The sequence below is a fragment of the Equus asinus genome, chromosome 21 (assembly GCF_041296235.1).
Source record: "Equus asinus isolate D_3611 breed Donkey chromosome 21, EquAss-T2T_v2, whole genome shotgun sequence".
NCBI lineage: Eukaryota > Metazoa > Chordata > Mammalia > Perissodactyla > Equidae > Equus > Equus asinus.
In genome coordinates this window covers 80,105,400-80,118,240 of record NC_091810.1, presented here as the reverse complement: position 1 = coordinate 80,118,240, position 12,841 = coordinate 80,105,400, and the positions used below count along the sequence as shown (strand labels likewise).

Sequence of the window (12,841 nt, the reverse complement as noted above, 5' to 3'; positions counted from 1 at the left end):
GTGGATCTATTTTTATGTTAATTTCTCAGCTTGGGGCTTCCTGGGGTTTTGACTTTCCACCCTACCCCAAAGCCCACAATGTCTGTGGGCTGACATTTTCCTCGTGCGCCCCTTCACTGAGGGTACAGCTTTTGGAAGGTCCTAGTGTTGGCAGGCATTCTAGTTCCAACTCCTCACCTCATGGGGTTTAAGAGCTCACCTTCCATCCCCATTTTGGGTGTGAAAACCCAATTCCTTAAGTACAGGGGCTGCTTTCTGTCCTCTCTTGCTACTTCCCCCAGGGACAGCAGCTCCAGCACGTAGCCCTCTGGTTTTCAGTTTCCTATTCATTTTTGGCACCTGGGGGATTTCCCTCTCTTTTTTGCAGGTTCAACTATACTTTTAGAAATGTTTTATGTTGTCTGATATTAACAGGCATTTGTAGTAGGAAGGCCACTTTCTTCTAGCATCTTCCCAGAATTGGAACTCTGTTGTTACTTTTAATAATACATTGCCCGAAGTTTTAATTTTCACCAAATTTTTGTTGTATATGTGTTGTCTTTGGTGTGCTAGATTTTATATATAATGGTCTTATTGTTAATTAATATTTTTTGGAAAGTGTGTTTTATTCTAAGAAATCTGTTTCTTGCTTTATTCAATCATTTGAACTGTATGTTTGAATAAGAAGTTAATAAGCTTAAAGAATTACGGAAATTTTAATAGCTGTTACTTATAGAGGTGCTTTTTGTTTGTTTGTTTTAAAGATTTTATTTTTCCTTTTTCTCCCCAAAGCCTCCCAGTACATTGTTGTGTATTTTTAGTTGTGGGTCCTTCTAGTTGTGGCATGTGGGATGCCGCCTCAACATGGCCTGATGAGCGGTGCCATGTCCGCACCCAGGATCCAAAACCGGCAAAACCCTGGGCCGCTGAAGCGGAGCATGCAAACTTAACCACTCAGCCATGCGGCCGTCCCCTAGAGGTGCTTTTTGATCATTGTTAATTCATTTCTCTACCTAGATTCTCTGCCTCGTAAATGTTAGTCACAATGGTGTGAGTGAGTCAGAACTGATGGAACTCTATCCTGAGATGACCTGGGCTGTCTTGACCTCCCTTATTCACAGTTTACACAAAATGTGTTTGTTGACATATGGTTGTGGCCTGCTCAAGTTTCAACATCTACAGGTAAATGTTATTTTAATAAGGTTTTTAATTTATAAATGTCAGCATATCATTGCATGCTGTATTATGCTATACCATGCTATTTTAAATGTTTCAATTATCAGACAAAATTGAAATCTGAAAATTGGCATTGCAAATTTTTTTTGCAATGGTTTTAGGTTAGATGTAAAATTTGGCTAATATTATTCTTATGTGTTACCTTTAAGTGATGGCTATTACTTTAAAAGGTAGCTTCTTTCTGGAAGAGGAAAAATATTTTTTTCCATTTTATGTTTCATTGAGTTGCTGGTATAATTGTCTGTGTATTAAGAGCTTGGACTCTGTAAGTCAGCGTGCCTGCATTCATAACCCAGCTCTTCACAGCTGAATATCTGTGTAACCTGGGCCAAGTTCTTTATGCCTTGGCAGACTTTTCCAGCTTACCACAGGGGTTATAAAGATAATTAATTGAGATGGTCCTTGATCCTTGTGAGGCACTAGACATGATGTCTAGCACACAGTAGTAAATGTTTAGGAAATATTGACCAACATAATTCTTATTATCTGCAATGCCATGGTTGATTTATATATGCATACAAATGCAAATGAGTCTTTCATTTGAGCATGCTCTATTGTATTTGTGGGTGTGAAATGTATTTTTACCGGCTTATCTTTCTCTTTTATTGTATATTGTTTAAATATAATTTACTTTTTAGTACTCTTTCAACCCACGTTTCTGAGATTTTTAATGTATTAACTAGAAGTTTAGATTAAATTGTGTTTTGAGTTCTTAAAATATTAGTATAGGAATTTTTGTTCTCGTATCAGTTTATCACATAAATATATCCTGAATTTTAAAATATTCTAGTGCCATTTCTATTATACAACTATAAAATTGAAATAATTGTAAATTCCTTTTACAAACTCACTGTTAGATTTACAGAAAATAGAGTGCAATATTTTTTCTTTTTCTCTCTAGGCTTGGGAAACAGTGAGGCTGGAGTACCTGGAAGGTGCCACCATCATTCCTTCTTATAGGCAGAAGCTGATCAACTATTTCACTGTGCAGCTAAGGTGCTACACATGCCATGTTGTTCTTCTGTAACTTCTGCCACACATTCTCCCTCTGCGTCCTTACTTCTCATTCTTAGCTTATAACTTAAAGTGTAAAAATCTAATTATTACAACACAGATTAAATCCTCTCCCTATTCTGTTAATGTCAAAAGAACAAAACATGATTATGTAAGCCTTTTTAAGACTAGGCTAAAGATTTAAACCTAAGTAAAATCAGTGCAGGATCATTTTTTAATTTTTATTTTATTCCAGTTAAATAGTTTAAAAATATATGTGTGTCTATGTGTACTTGTGTGTGTATATTTGGATCCACTGAGGGTTTTTTTAGAGTTTGGTTGGTAGCCCTGAATATCACTTTAATTTCATAGTTAAGTGGTAAAGTTTCTGATTTTGATAGTTAAAGAGTCAGAGATACATGGTAAATATGCTTTTCTTCCTTCAGCATGTGTCTGAAGCCTTTGGAAGTGATGTCATTGTAGGGCAGTGTTACTGAGTGTGCCCCCTTTCTCTCCTGATAGTCAGGACCGCGTGACCTGGAGGAGTGCGGATGAGCTCCCGTGGCTGTTTCAGCAGCAGGGAAGTAAACAGAAGTTGCACGATTGCCTTCTCAATCTCTTTGTGTCTCAAAACCTTTATAAAAGGTAAGAAACTTACTTGTAGAACACCTTTCCTCAGAAAAACAAATTTAAATGTTTGTTCAGCATAACAAAGCAAAATGGCATTTTTAGTTTAAAAATTAGTCCAGTTGCAGTGGTACCTGAAATTTAAAACAATGTGAGGGAAATTTAGGACAATTTGCGAATTGCCATAAGAGCTACTTTTTCCAAGAGGAATAGTAAAAAAGATTGAGTAGTGCTGCTTCATAGAGTCAGAGCTGGAATGATCCTGAGACAGCTTTATATCTTAATCTTGCATTTAAAAGCAGGTTGGAATCAAATCACCCGGAGAGGTGGTTCGTGATCTCTGACTCTCGGGGCCTTCAGATATCTCAGAGTGCAGCCTTCACAATAGGCTCTGGGCTCCACGGAGAATCTCACAGGTGTTGAATTTAAAGAAAGGATTACCCTTTTCCATAAATATATTGTTTGTCTCTTCTGGTATGTTTGGATCTCCAGTGGCAGAACCACCTTCTTATGAGCCCAGCTTCTGACCTGCTAAGCCTCATGTGGGGGTTTTTCTGTCTCACTTAGAAATTTAGACATTTCTCATAATATAGCTTCGTACTTTGGTTTTTTGCTCCTGAGTGAACTCTCTCAAATTTCTTTGTTGTACCTCCTAAATTATTTCTGATCTTCATTCCAATTTTTCATGATTCCTTTGAAATTGATTCGTTCTTTAGTCTACCAGCTCTCCCATCCTACTTAATATCAACCACAGATGAGTAAGCTGACTTTTATCATTCAATTCCTTGATGAAAATACACCAAAGCAGATATTCTAAGTTCGCCCGGTTTCATTAGTTTCTTCTGTTCTAATTTCTGTCATTTAAAACAAGTTTTTGGGTGAACTCAGCAGTTGGCTGCAAAGCATGAAATGTCTAAAAAGGAATCCGATAGACTTGCACTGGGAGTAGCCATATCATATGAATGGTAACAGCCAACACTATGGAGTGCTTGCTGTGTGCCGTCATCTCGTGGTCACACCTGAGGCAGGTAGTGTCGGTGTCCCCATTTCTGCAGATGAGGATGATGAGACGTCAGAGGTCAGACAGCCTGCATGTGATCAGGCAGCCAGAAAGCCGTGGGTGCAGGTGGCCATGCGGCCAAGTCGCAGTCTCACCTCACTACACTGCACTTGCCGACTAATAAATTGTCGATAGCTTGAAATGCATTCTGGTGTTTTCATGCAATAGTGGGTTTTAAAGTTTGTTTCTCATTAAATTACTGTTATGTGTTGAAACAGAGGACACTTTGCCGAGTTGCTGAGTTACTGGCAGTTTGTTGGCAAAGACAAAAGCGCGATGGCAGCAGAGTACTTTGATTCCTTGAAGCAGTATGAGAAAAACTGTGAAGGCGAGGAGAACATGATTTGCTTAGCAGACCTTTATGAAACCCTGGGGCGATTTCTCAAGGATCTAGGCCTTCTCAGTCAGGTAACTTCAGCAGGGAGTCAGAGACTGTGGGGTTTCCATGTTACTCTTCCCTCCTTTCCGGGAGTTAATGCAGCTTTCCTGTGTTATGCTAATCAGATGGCAGATCTTACAGCATTCCACTCACTCTAATTGGCCTTTGGCCTTTTTTTCCCCTTCAGGCTGTGGTGCCTTTGCAGAGGTCTCTAGAAATTCGGGAAACAGCTTTAGATCCAGATCACCCAAGAGTAGCTCAGTCCCTCCACCAGCTAGCAAGTGTGTACGTGCAGTGGAAGAAGTTTGGCAATGCAGAACAACTGTATAAACAGGCATTGGAAATCTCAGAAAACGCCTACGGTGCAGACCATCCACAGATTGCTCGTGAACTTGAGGCACTTGCAACTTTGTACCAGAAACAAAATAAGTAAGATTTAGATCAGTAATGCTCTGGTTTTATGACAGGGAGTTAACAGTTCTTAATGTACTTATGAGGTAGGCTTTGTTCTGTGGCCGTGTACTTTTCCTTATGCTTTGTTCTTTTGACTCCACCATGTTCAAATATTATTCTTAGTCTGGGTCTTCATGGGGTAAACAGAAAGTTAGAACTACAAGATTCGTCTCTGTTTGAAGCTGTGTGGAGGATAGAGCATGGACTTTGGAGTCATATAGTTGAGTTTGAATCCAGGCTCCTTCACTGACTATATTGAGTGTGTTACTAATAGAGAGAGTGGCAAACCATTGCCTGTAAGCCAAGTACAGACAGCCCTAGGTTTGTAAATAAGGTCATATTGGAACACAGCCACATTTTTTCATTTACATATGGTCTATGGTTGCTTCCATGCCTCAATAGCAGAGTTCCGTAATTACAACAGAGACCATGTAGCCCACAAAGCCTAAAATGTTACTGTCTAGCCCTTTAGAGAGAAAGTTTGCCTATCCCAGGTATAATAAAAAGTCTCCCATACCTATTAGGTTCCCACTGAGTGGCATTTCTTCCTCTATCAGAAGTCATTTCTTTTGCTCCATCATGAGTGATACATATGGGAATTTTTTCTCTTAACTTCTAGAAGTAGCATTTCACACAAATTTTGTGTGAATTTCACATTTACATTTTGACCAAAAATTAGCCTGTGCAGAAGAAGATAATATAGCAAACTAAAATTTTGGATTTGCATTTAGTTAGGTTGCCCTTTAGAGACTCAAAATGAGTTAAATCAGCTACTTGGAGGACTAGATTTATTTGTTAGATTTTGCTATGAAGATTTTTATTAAAGATTTTTAATTTCATGTGACTATCTTCTAGAAATAATGCTGTATTTAATTACCAAAAAAGGCTTCACACTAGTGCTTTCATTTCACTGAAGTATGATACTTTGGACATATGTTTCTTTCATTTGACTTTACTTTTTTTTTTTAAGGTATGAACAAGCTGAACATTTTAGGAAAAAATCCTTTAAAATTCGTCAGAAAGCTACAAGGAGAAAAGGCAACTTGGTAATGAAAGATTTCTTTTGTGTTGTGTTTTGAACCAAAGGGGAAAAGAGCATCTCTGAATATCATAATATAGATCCATAAACCTCACATGTTTAAGAACTTTAAAGCGACTTCCAAAAAAGTACTGATTAACCTTCTCTTATTTATAATATGTTTAAATATTAGTACTACTGAGAAGAGCTCAGTAAACTTTTGAAAAGTGGAACCTGTATACTGTGGTAATCATTTGATAAACACCATGTTGTACACCTTAAACTTTACAATGTTATATGTCAATAATATCCCGGTAAAGCTGGGAAATTTTTTTTTAATTTTTAAAAATGGAACTATAAAGTTAACTTGAAGGTTAGATTTGGGAAGATGGACTTTAAAGCTGCTTCAATTCTTTTCTTTAAAGGTTTGGAAAAGGGAATAAAAGAAATTTAGTCAACGTTTTATATTAGATTCAAATTTGAAGAAATTCTTACTGTTGAGCACAAAAAAATTTTTTCATTTTTCTAAACTGCTGATAAAATCTAAATATAGTATGTTTAACTTAAAATGCTTTGTGCAATTTTTTATTGAAATATATTTGACATATAACATTGTATAAATTTAAGAGGTACAACATGTTGATTTGATACATTTATATATTGTGTTATGGTTGCCATTGTAGCGATAGTTAGCACCTCTATCATGTCATAATTATCATTTCTTTTTTGTGGTGGGAATAATTAAGATGCTGGTCTCTCAGCAAGTTTGATGATTATAATACAATATTGTTGTCTACATTCACTATACGGTGCATTCAATCTCCACGACTTATTTTTCTACTAGTTACACGTGCTAAGTGCGGTTGTAAGTACCTGATTTTTCGTTTAGCAATGTGGAGTTGGTAAATATCTGCAAGTTAATTGTTTCCTGATCTTTTTGAACTACTTTGGGATTCAACTCACTTTGCTAAAATATAATTGTTTTCACAAAATAGTTTTTAATGAATTTTAGAATGAGATGACTTGTGGGAAGTATGTGTATTTTCAATAACCATTAGATTAATTCAGCATGATTCTTAAAATAAGTGTAACCTACTTTAAAGGGAACAAAAAGAGAAGGACTTTAGAACCCCAGCATATTGCTTCAGAATCAGACTGCACTCACTCAGTGACTGTGAATTTTTTGTGTTTGCTCCAGTATGGATTTGCCCTTTTACGTAGACGGGCCCTGCAGTTAGAAGAGCTGACGTTAGGTAAGGACACACCTGACAATGCTCGGACTCTCAATGAACTGGGCGTTCTCTACTATCTGCAGAATAACCTAGAGTGAGTACCATGGTGTTAATAAGAAAAACAGTATCCATTTTGTCTCCTAGATGCGAAGCTGTTTTACATTTCTATCAAGTCAAGCTAGAAAAAATTGATAGAAACCATGCCACATTTTATGTATGTTAAGAACATAGCCACACTTAACAAAGACCTTAGCATTGTCTCTGCTGTTTCCTTTCATGTTTTCTTTAGCAACTAAAAAGTTATTCTGTAGCTTCCCTAGTATGTTTTATATGTTTGTGAAAAGTAAGTTTGTGTAGATATTGTACATGAGACCTCCCAGAAGAAGAAACCTGGCCCTAAGGGAGAATAAAGAATGTAGATGGCTGCTAGTTTTAGTCTTAGTTTATATGATTTAAAAGACACAAAAAGGCGTTCATATTTATACTTTCTGAAAAAGAAGTGTTTTGGGACTTCTTTGGATGTCAGAAAAGTATAACAAATTTGACACTTGGAATAACAGAAAAATTTAACAGATATTTAGCCCACTTCACAAAGTGTTCTTTTATTTAAAATTATTTACCCATTCATCCATTGATGAGCACTTACCGTTGCTTCCAAGTCTCGGCTACTGTGAATAATGCTGCAGTGAACATAAGGGTGCATATATTTTTTTGAATTAGTGTTTTCATGTTCTTTGGCTAAATACCCAGAAGTAGAATAGTTGGATCATGTGGTGTTTCTATTTTTAATTTTTTGAGAAATTTCCATACTGTTTTCCATAGTGGCTGCACCAGTTTATATTCCCACCAGCGGTGTATGAGAGTTCCCTTTTCTCCACATCTTCTCTAACACTTGTTATTTCTTGTCTTTTTAATAATAGCCATTCTGACAGCCGTGAGGTGACCTCTCATTGTAGTTTTCATTTTGTATTTCTTTAATAATTAGTGATGGTGAACATCTTTTCATATGCCTGTTGGCCATCTGTATATCTTCTTTGGAAAAAATGTCTGTTCATATCCTCCGCCCATTTTTTTATCGAGTTGTTTTTTGTTTTTGAGTTCTATAAGTTCTTTATATATTTTGGATATTAACTCCTTAGACATATGAATTGCAAAATATCTTCTGATAAAGATGTGGTATTACTTAGCCATTAAAAAAAGAAATTTTGCCATTTGTGACAACATGGATGGACCTTGAAGGTATTATGCTAACTGAAATAAGTCAGACTGAGAGAGACAATTACCATATGATTTCACTCCTATGTGGAAGATAAACTAACACATAGATACAGAGAACAGATTGGTGGCTACCAGAGGGGAAGGGGGTCGGGGGCTGGGCAAAAGGGCACATGTGTATGGTGATGGATGGCAACTAGACTTTTGGTGGGGAACACAATGTAGTCTATACAGAAGTCAAAATATAATGATGTACACATGAAATTTATATAATGTTATAAACCAATGTTACCTCAATAAAAAAAAATTATTTAGTATTAACTCCAAAGGGAGAAAGAGTGAACACCAAAATCTTTAAGTTAGGTCTAATAATATTAAAGGTGTGAAGTTTGTTTTGGAAAATATTTATGGGCTTGTCTTTAAGAAGTGGAGAATTGAGGCAATCATCCAGATATTTTAGGCCCTCACACTACCAGGAAAGCATTTTTAATTTTTGGAAAAGGGAGGGAAGGGATGAGAAGTGGGAAAGAGGGAGAGAAGATTTTGAGCTGAATCTTTCATTTTAACTACCTTGGACTTAAGAATAAAAGCACTTCAGTTCTCCATGTAACTAGGGCTAGGAGTTCTCACTTCTAGAGAATAAATTGTTTAAACCATTTTGGGCTTTTGTTCACAGAACAGCTGACCAGTTTCTGAAGCGTTCCTTAGAAATGAGGGAGCGAGTTCTAGGACCAGATCACCCTGACTGTGCCCAGTCTTTGAATAATCTGGCGGCTCTATGCAATGAAAAGAAACAGTATGATAAAGCGGAAGAACTTTATGAAAGAGCGTTAGACATTCGGAGGCGAGCATTAGCTCCTGATCACCCTTCTTTGGCTTATACAGTGAAGCATCTTGCAATCTTATATAAGAAAATGGTAAGTACTCCCTGGCATGCTTACACATGTGTTTTATAATATATCAATAAAGCCATAATTACTATCAGCAAAATAATTTGTCTTCTGATTGATAATTTTCTGTGAGCTTTTAAATCATAATGATTTAATTTTTTAACAAATAGCTGAGTTAAAACATTTAACAATATTATTTCAGACTTAAGGTACAGGTTTGGTTTTGTTAAATACAGTCCAAATCCAAGTGTATTCATCAGCATTCTAATTAGAAGCTCTGAATTCAGCCAGTCTTAAGTTGCCGTAAACATGACAAATCGCCCAGTGCAGGGCTGAAGGCGGCGTCTTTGTAGTCGATTAAATGAGCATTTTAATTTCACTCTTTTTCTTTGCCTACAATTAAACGTAACCCTTCTTTGACGTAGCGTTCTAGCCTGAGTGATGTTTGGAATTTTTATAGCTTTTCTCCAGAAAAGTGCCAGAGAAGTCTGCTTTCATTCAGCACAGTCAGAGCCACACAGACTCAGTGGACTTTGCTTGTGAGACCCTGGCTGGTCCTCTGGCACTGAAGTTGACGTTTTAGCAAGAAGGATCTGTTGTTGCTATTTCTGCCAACTTTCAAGTAAAAAGAAATATTTAGAAAAATCTGGAAGGGATTTGATGGGAAATGAATTTTCATTTTGATTCCATTTCTAAATTATATATAGTAGCAAACATACTTTAACTGGCATGTTTTTACTTCACCAGAAACAGTGAGTAATAATGGGTGATCCTAAAGGGCTCTCTGAATTATCATAGGAAGTGTTTTTACATTCAATATAGCTTTACCTACATATCCTATTAGATTGCAATTATCTAGAAACTTCACCATTAAACTGGGAGGAAACGCTTCTGAATTTTTTTTCTCAAAATTACTTTTTAATACAAAATTTTATTTATGGAAAAAGCTCTGATCAGATGGTATTTATTGCTGTAATATTTTTGTTAGACTTCACTTTTGTTTTCTAGGGGAAACTTGACAAAGCTGTACCTTTGTATGAGCTGGCTGTTGAAATTCGGCAGAAATCCTTTGGCCCAAAGCACCCTAGCGTAGCAACTGCCTTGGTGAACCTAGCTGTTCTCCACAGCCAAATGGTAAGTTCCCACACCTTAACTCTTTATAAATGAATAGTTTTAAGGTGTGAAATATAGGTAAACATGAACAGATATGGCACAGTAAAAATAATTCAAGGAAATTTAAGATTATTTACCTACTAATGCTTCCTTTAGTAGTGGAGAAATCATCCAAGTTCCATTTGCAAGATAGTCACTTCCTCCTAGTGTCAACACCGACTGAGCGTTCAGTTCATTTTTAAATTCTGGAGACTCCCTACATCTCTATAGCTAATTTTGTCTTTAAGCTGTGGCGTTTGCCTGTGATAGGTGAGAAATAGGTGTGGTACTCACTGGGCAATAAAGAAACAAGTTTGTGCATACATAATTGGATTAAGATTGGTGGTTAACAAGCCAGGTCTAAAACACAGGTTTCCACCTTTCTACTATACTGCTTCTCCCATTATGATTATTCATATATTAATCTGTTGTACATCTAGTAGGAGGATATTAACATTTTTAAAGTGCTTACGCAAGTAAGTCAGCTTAGTCTAGAATATATTAATAGTAATTTCAGAAACCACTGTGTTCAAGTGAGCGTTACTTTTTTTATTAAGAAAAAACACATTGAAGCTTTGCCATTATATGAAAGAGCATTAAAGATTTACGAAGACAGCCTGGGTCGGATGCATCCTCGAGTTGGAGAAACATTAAAAAATTTAGCTGTGCTTAGGTAAGAATTTTTCATTTTCCTCATACAGCCAAACTCCCTTTTAGAACACCTTTACTTATCATAGAACAAAATATTTATTGTTGAATAGGTTTTTTCTTGGAGGCTGGAGGGGTCGTTATTGGTTGATCTACAAGAAATACTAAAGTAGTATCCAGAAGCAAAATGAAGGCTGCATGATCTATTTTGTAGAGGAGTGTATCATGACAGTAGTGAAGGAAGGTTTACATTTGCAACTAACCAGCTCTGCGGGTAATCCTCAGAGCTAATTTACCATTCAGTACGTGTTGACTTTGCTTTGTGTTTGTTTATCTCAGGATGCAGAGAATAGCTAACTTCCCTTAGCCATCTCACTGCATCCATTACAACATGGTCTTAATGGTGTCCGCGAGACACTGAAATGTTCCTTAGTAGTACAGATAGAAAGGAGAACAGTTTGGGTATTCTATTCTAGTGGTCTGCCTGAGTGAATGCAGTGGAAAAAATGATCAATTATTCACTGTTTGGTTTTCTGTATTGTATAAGGTCATTTAGAATTGTTAAGAGGTTATATTCTCATTTTAAGAATTTTTCTCTTTCAAAGCTATGAAGAAGGGGATTTTGAAAAAGCTGCTGAACTATACAAAAGGGCAATGGAAATAAAAGAAGCAGAAACGTCACTTTTGGGTGGAAAAGCTCCTTCCCGACACTCGTCAAGTGGAGATACATTTAGCTTAAAAACAACCAATTCTCCTAATGTTTTCCTTCATCAAGGACAAAGGTAATAGCAGCAATTATAATTCATTACAAATGCACCTTAGGGCAAAATAATTAAGAAACATTTGGATCATTAGACCTTAAAAATTAAGAAATATTTTTAAGAAATTTTTACTTTGTGTCATTTAACTATTTGTATGAAATTGTATTGGACTACACTGAAGTTTGAGTCATGATTGTGTCGGTTTTAGTTGTTTAAAAGAATTAACTATTGTATGGAATCCAAGGACATAGATATTAGAATCCTAACATGACATGAAGAGTTGATCATGAAGAGTGGATTGGTCTCTGGTCAGCAAGAGCTGGCAGAGCAGTTAAGACAAAGAGTTCAAGAATTTCCATGATTCATCTCTCAAAAGCTACTTTAGCCTCACCATTCCTTGTCTTGCTTTTCAGCAGTCTGGCCCAATTTTCTACCTCAAAGAAAAGTTTCAAGGAATAAAGGGATAATGTTTATGAAAAGTATGACCTGTCTTCTGTAAAATGAATAACAGAAATCTCTTACTGCTATTTTTTTATTCTACCTTTCCCTCAAACAGATTGGGCCAAGCCCTCTGCTTTCTGTGCTCTCTACATTATATGTTTTCCTGTGTAGTATGTACCTGCATGATCTGAAGACATTCATGCAGTAACAAATCAAGCTCTTTGGCATTCTTTGTTTGACCTTTCCCAAAAGATGGACATGACGTTCTCCTCTCAAATAGCCTAAATCTGCCTCTTCATTTATCTCACTCAAAGGAGTCTGCTATTTTATACTGAAAATTAAGTATTTTTTAGATTTTATAAATATTGCCACATTTTGGATATAGTTTTGTACCATTTATGTATTGTATATAATAAAATCTTCGATTTTAGTACTTGCAAGATTCTGACAAGTATTAATTGTAAAGGTGAAAGATGTAGTAACCATACGTCACTGTTTTAAAAGTGCAATTTCAAGTTTTTTCCCACTCCAGTTTATACAAGAGGGTTATATTTACATAATTAAGAAATACGTTGGAAAAAAAGCTTGAATGTGGTCAATATCCACTGAGTAGTTTGCTCAGTTTAAGCTTCGGTGATTCTACAGGATTTTGGTTAATGCTAAGACTTGATTACGCACAGGGTGGCCCATGAACCAGGATCATCAGCACTATCTGGGAGCTCATTAAAAATTCAGACTCTTGAGCCAGTCCCCCGAC

The 12,841-nt window shown here is 36.3% G+C and overlaps 1 protein-coding gene across 5 annotated transcripts in view; it reads left to right on the top strand.

Annotated features, from left to right (window-relative positions):
- The window catches only part of NPHP3 (nephrocystin 3), a 36,509-nt gene extending 24,358 nt beyond the window's left edge, over positions 1-12,151 (top strand). For 4 of the 5 annotated variants that reach the window (XM_070493190.1, XM_044754842.2, XM_044754844.2 and 1 more), the window contains 11 exons: positions 997-1,161; positions 2,117-2,211; positions 2,731-2,853; positions 4,114-4,303; positions 4,462-4,703; positions 5,698-5,773; positions 6,944-7,071; positions 8,869-9,109; positions 10,091-10,216; positions 10,792-10,907; positions 11,488-12,151. In XM_070493190.1, coding sequence (XP_070349291.1) covers positions 997-1,161; positions 2,117-2,211; positions 2,731-2,853; positions 4,114-4,303; positions 4,462-4,703; positions 5,698-5,773; positions 6,944-7,071; positions 8,869-9,109; positions 10,091-10,216; positions 10,792-10,907; positions 11,488-11,668 — 1,683 coding nt within the window. In that variant the 3' untranslated portion in view covers positions 11,669-12,151. Of the gene's footprint in view, positions 1-996; positions 1,162-2,116; positions 2,212-2,730; positions 2,854-4,113; positions 4,304-4,461; positions 4,704-5,697; positions 5,774-6,943; positions 7,072-8,868; positions 9,110-10,070; positions 10,217-10,791; positions 10,908-11,487 lie in introns of those variants that run through there. The other variant, XM_044754845.2, reaches the window with a different exon arrangement.
- The last annotated feature ends 690 nt before the right edge of the window (positions 12,152-12,841 follow it).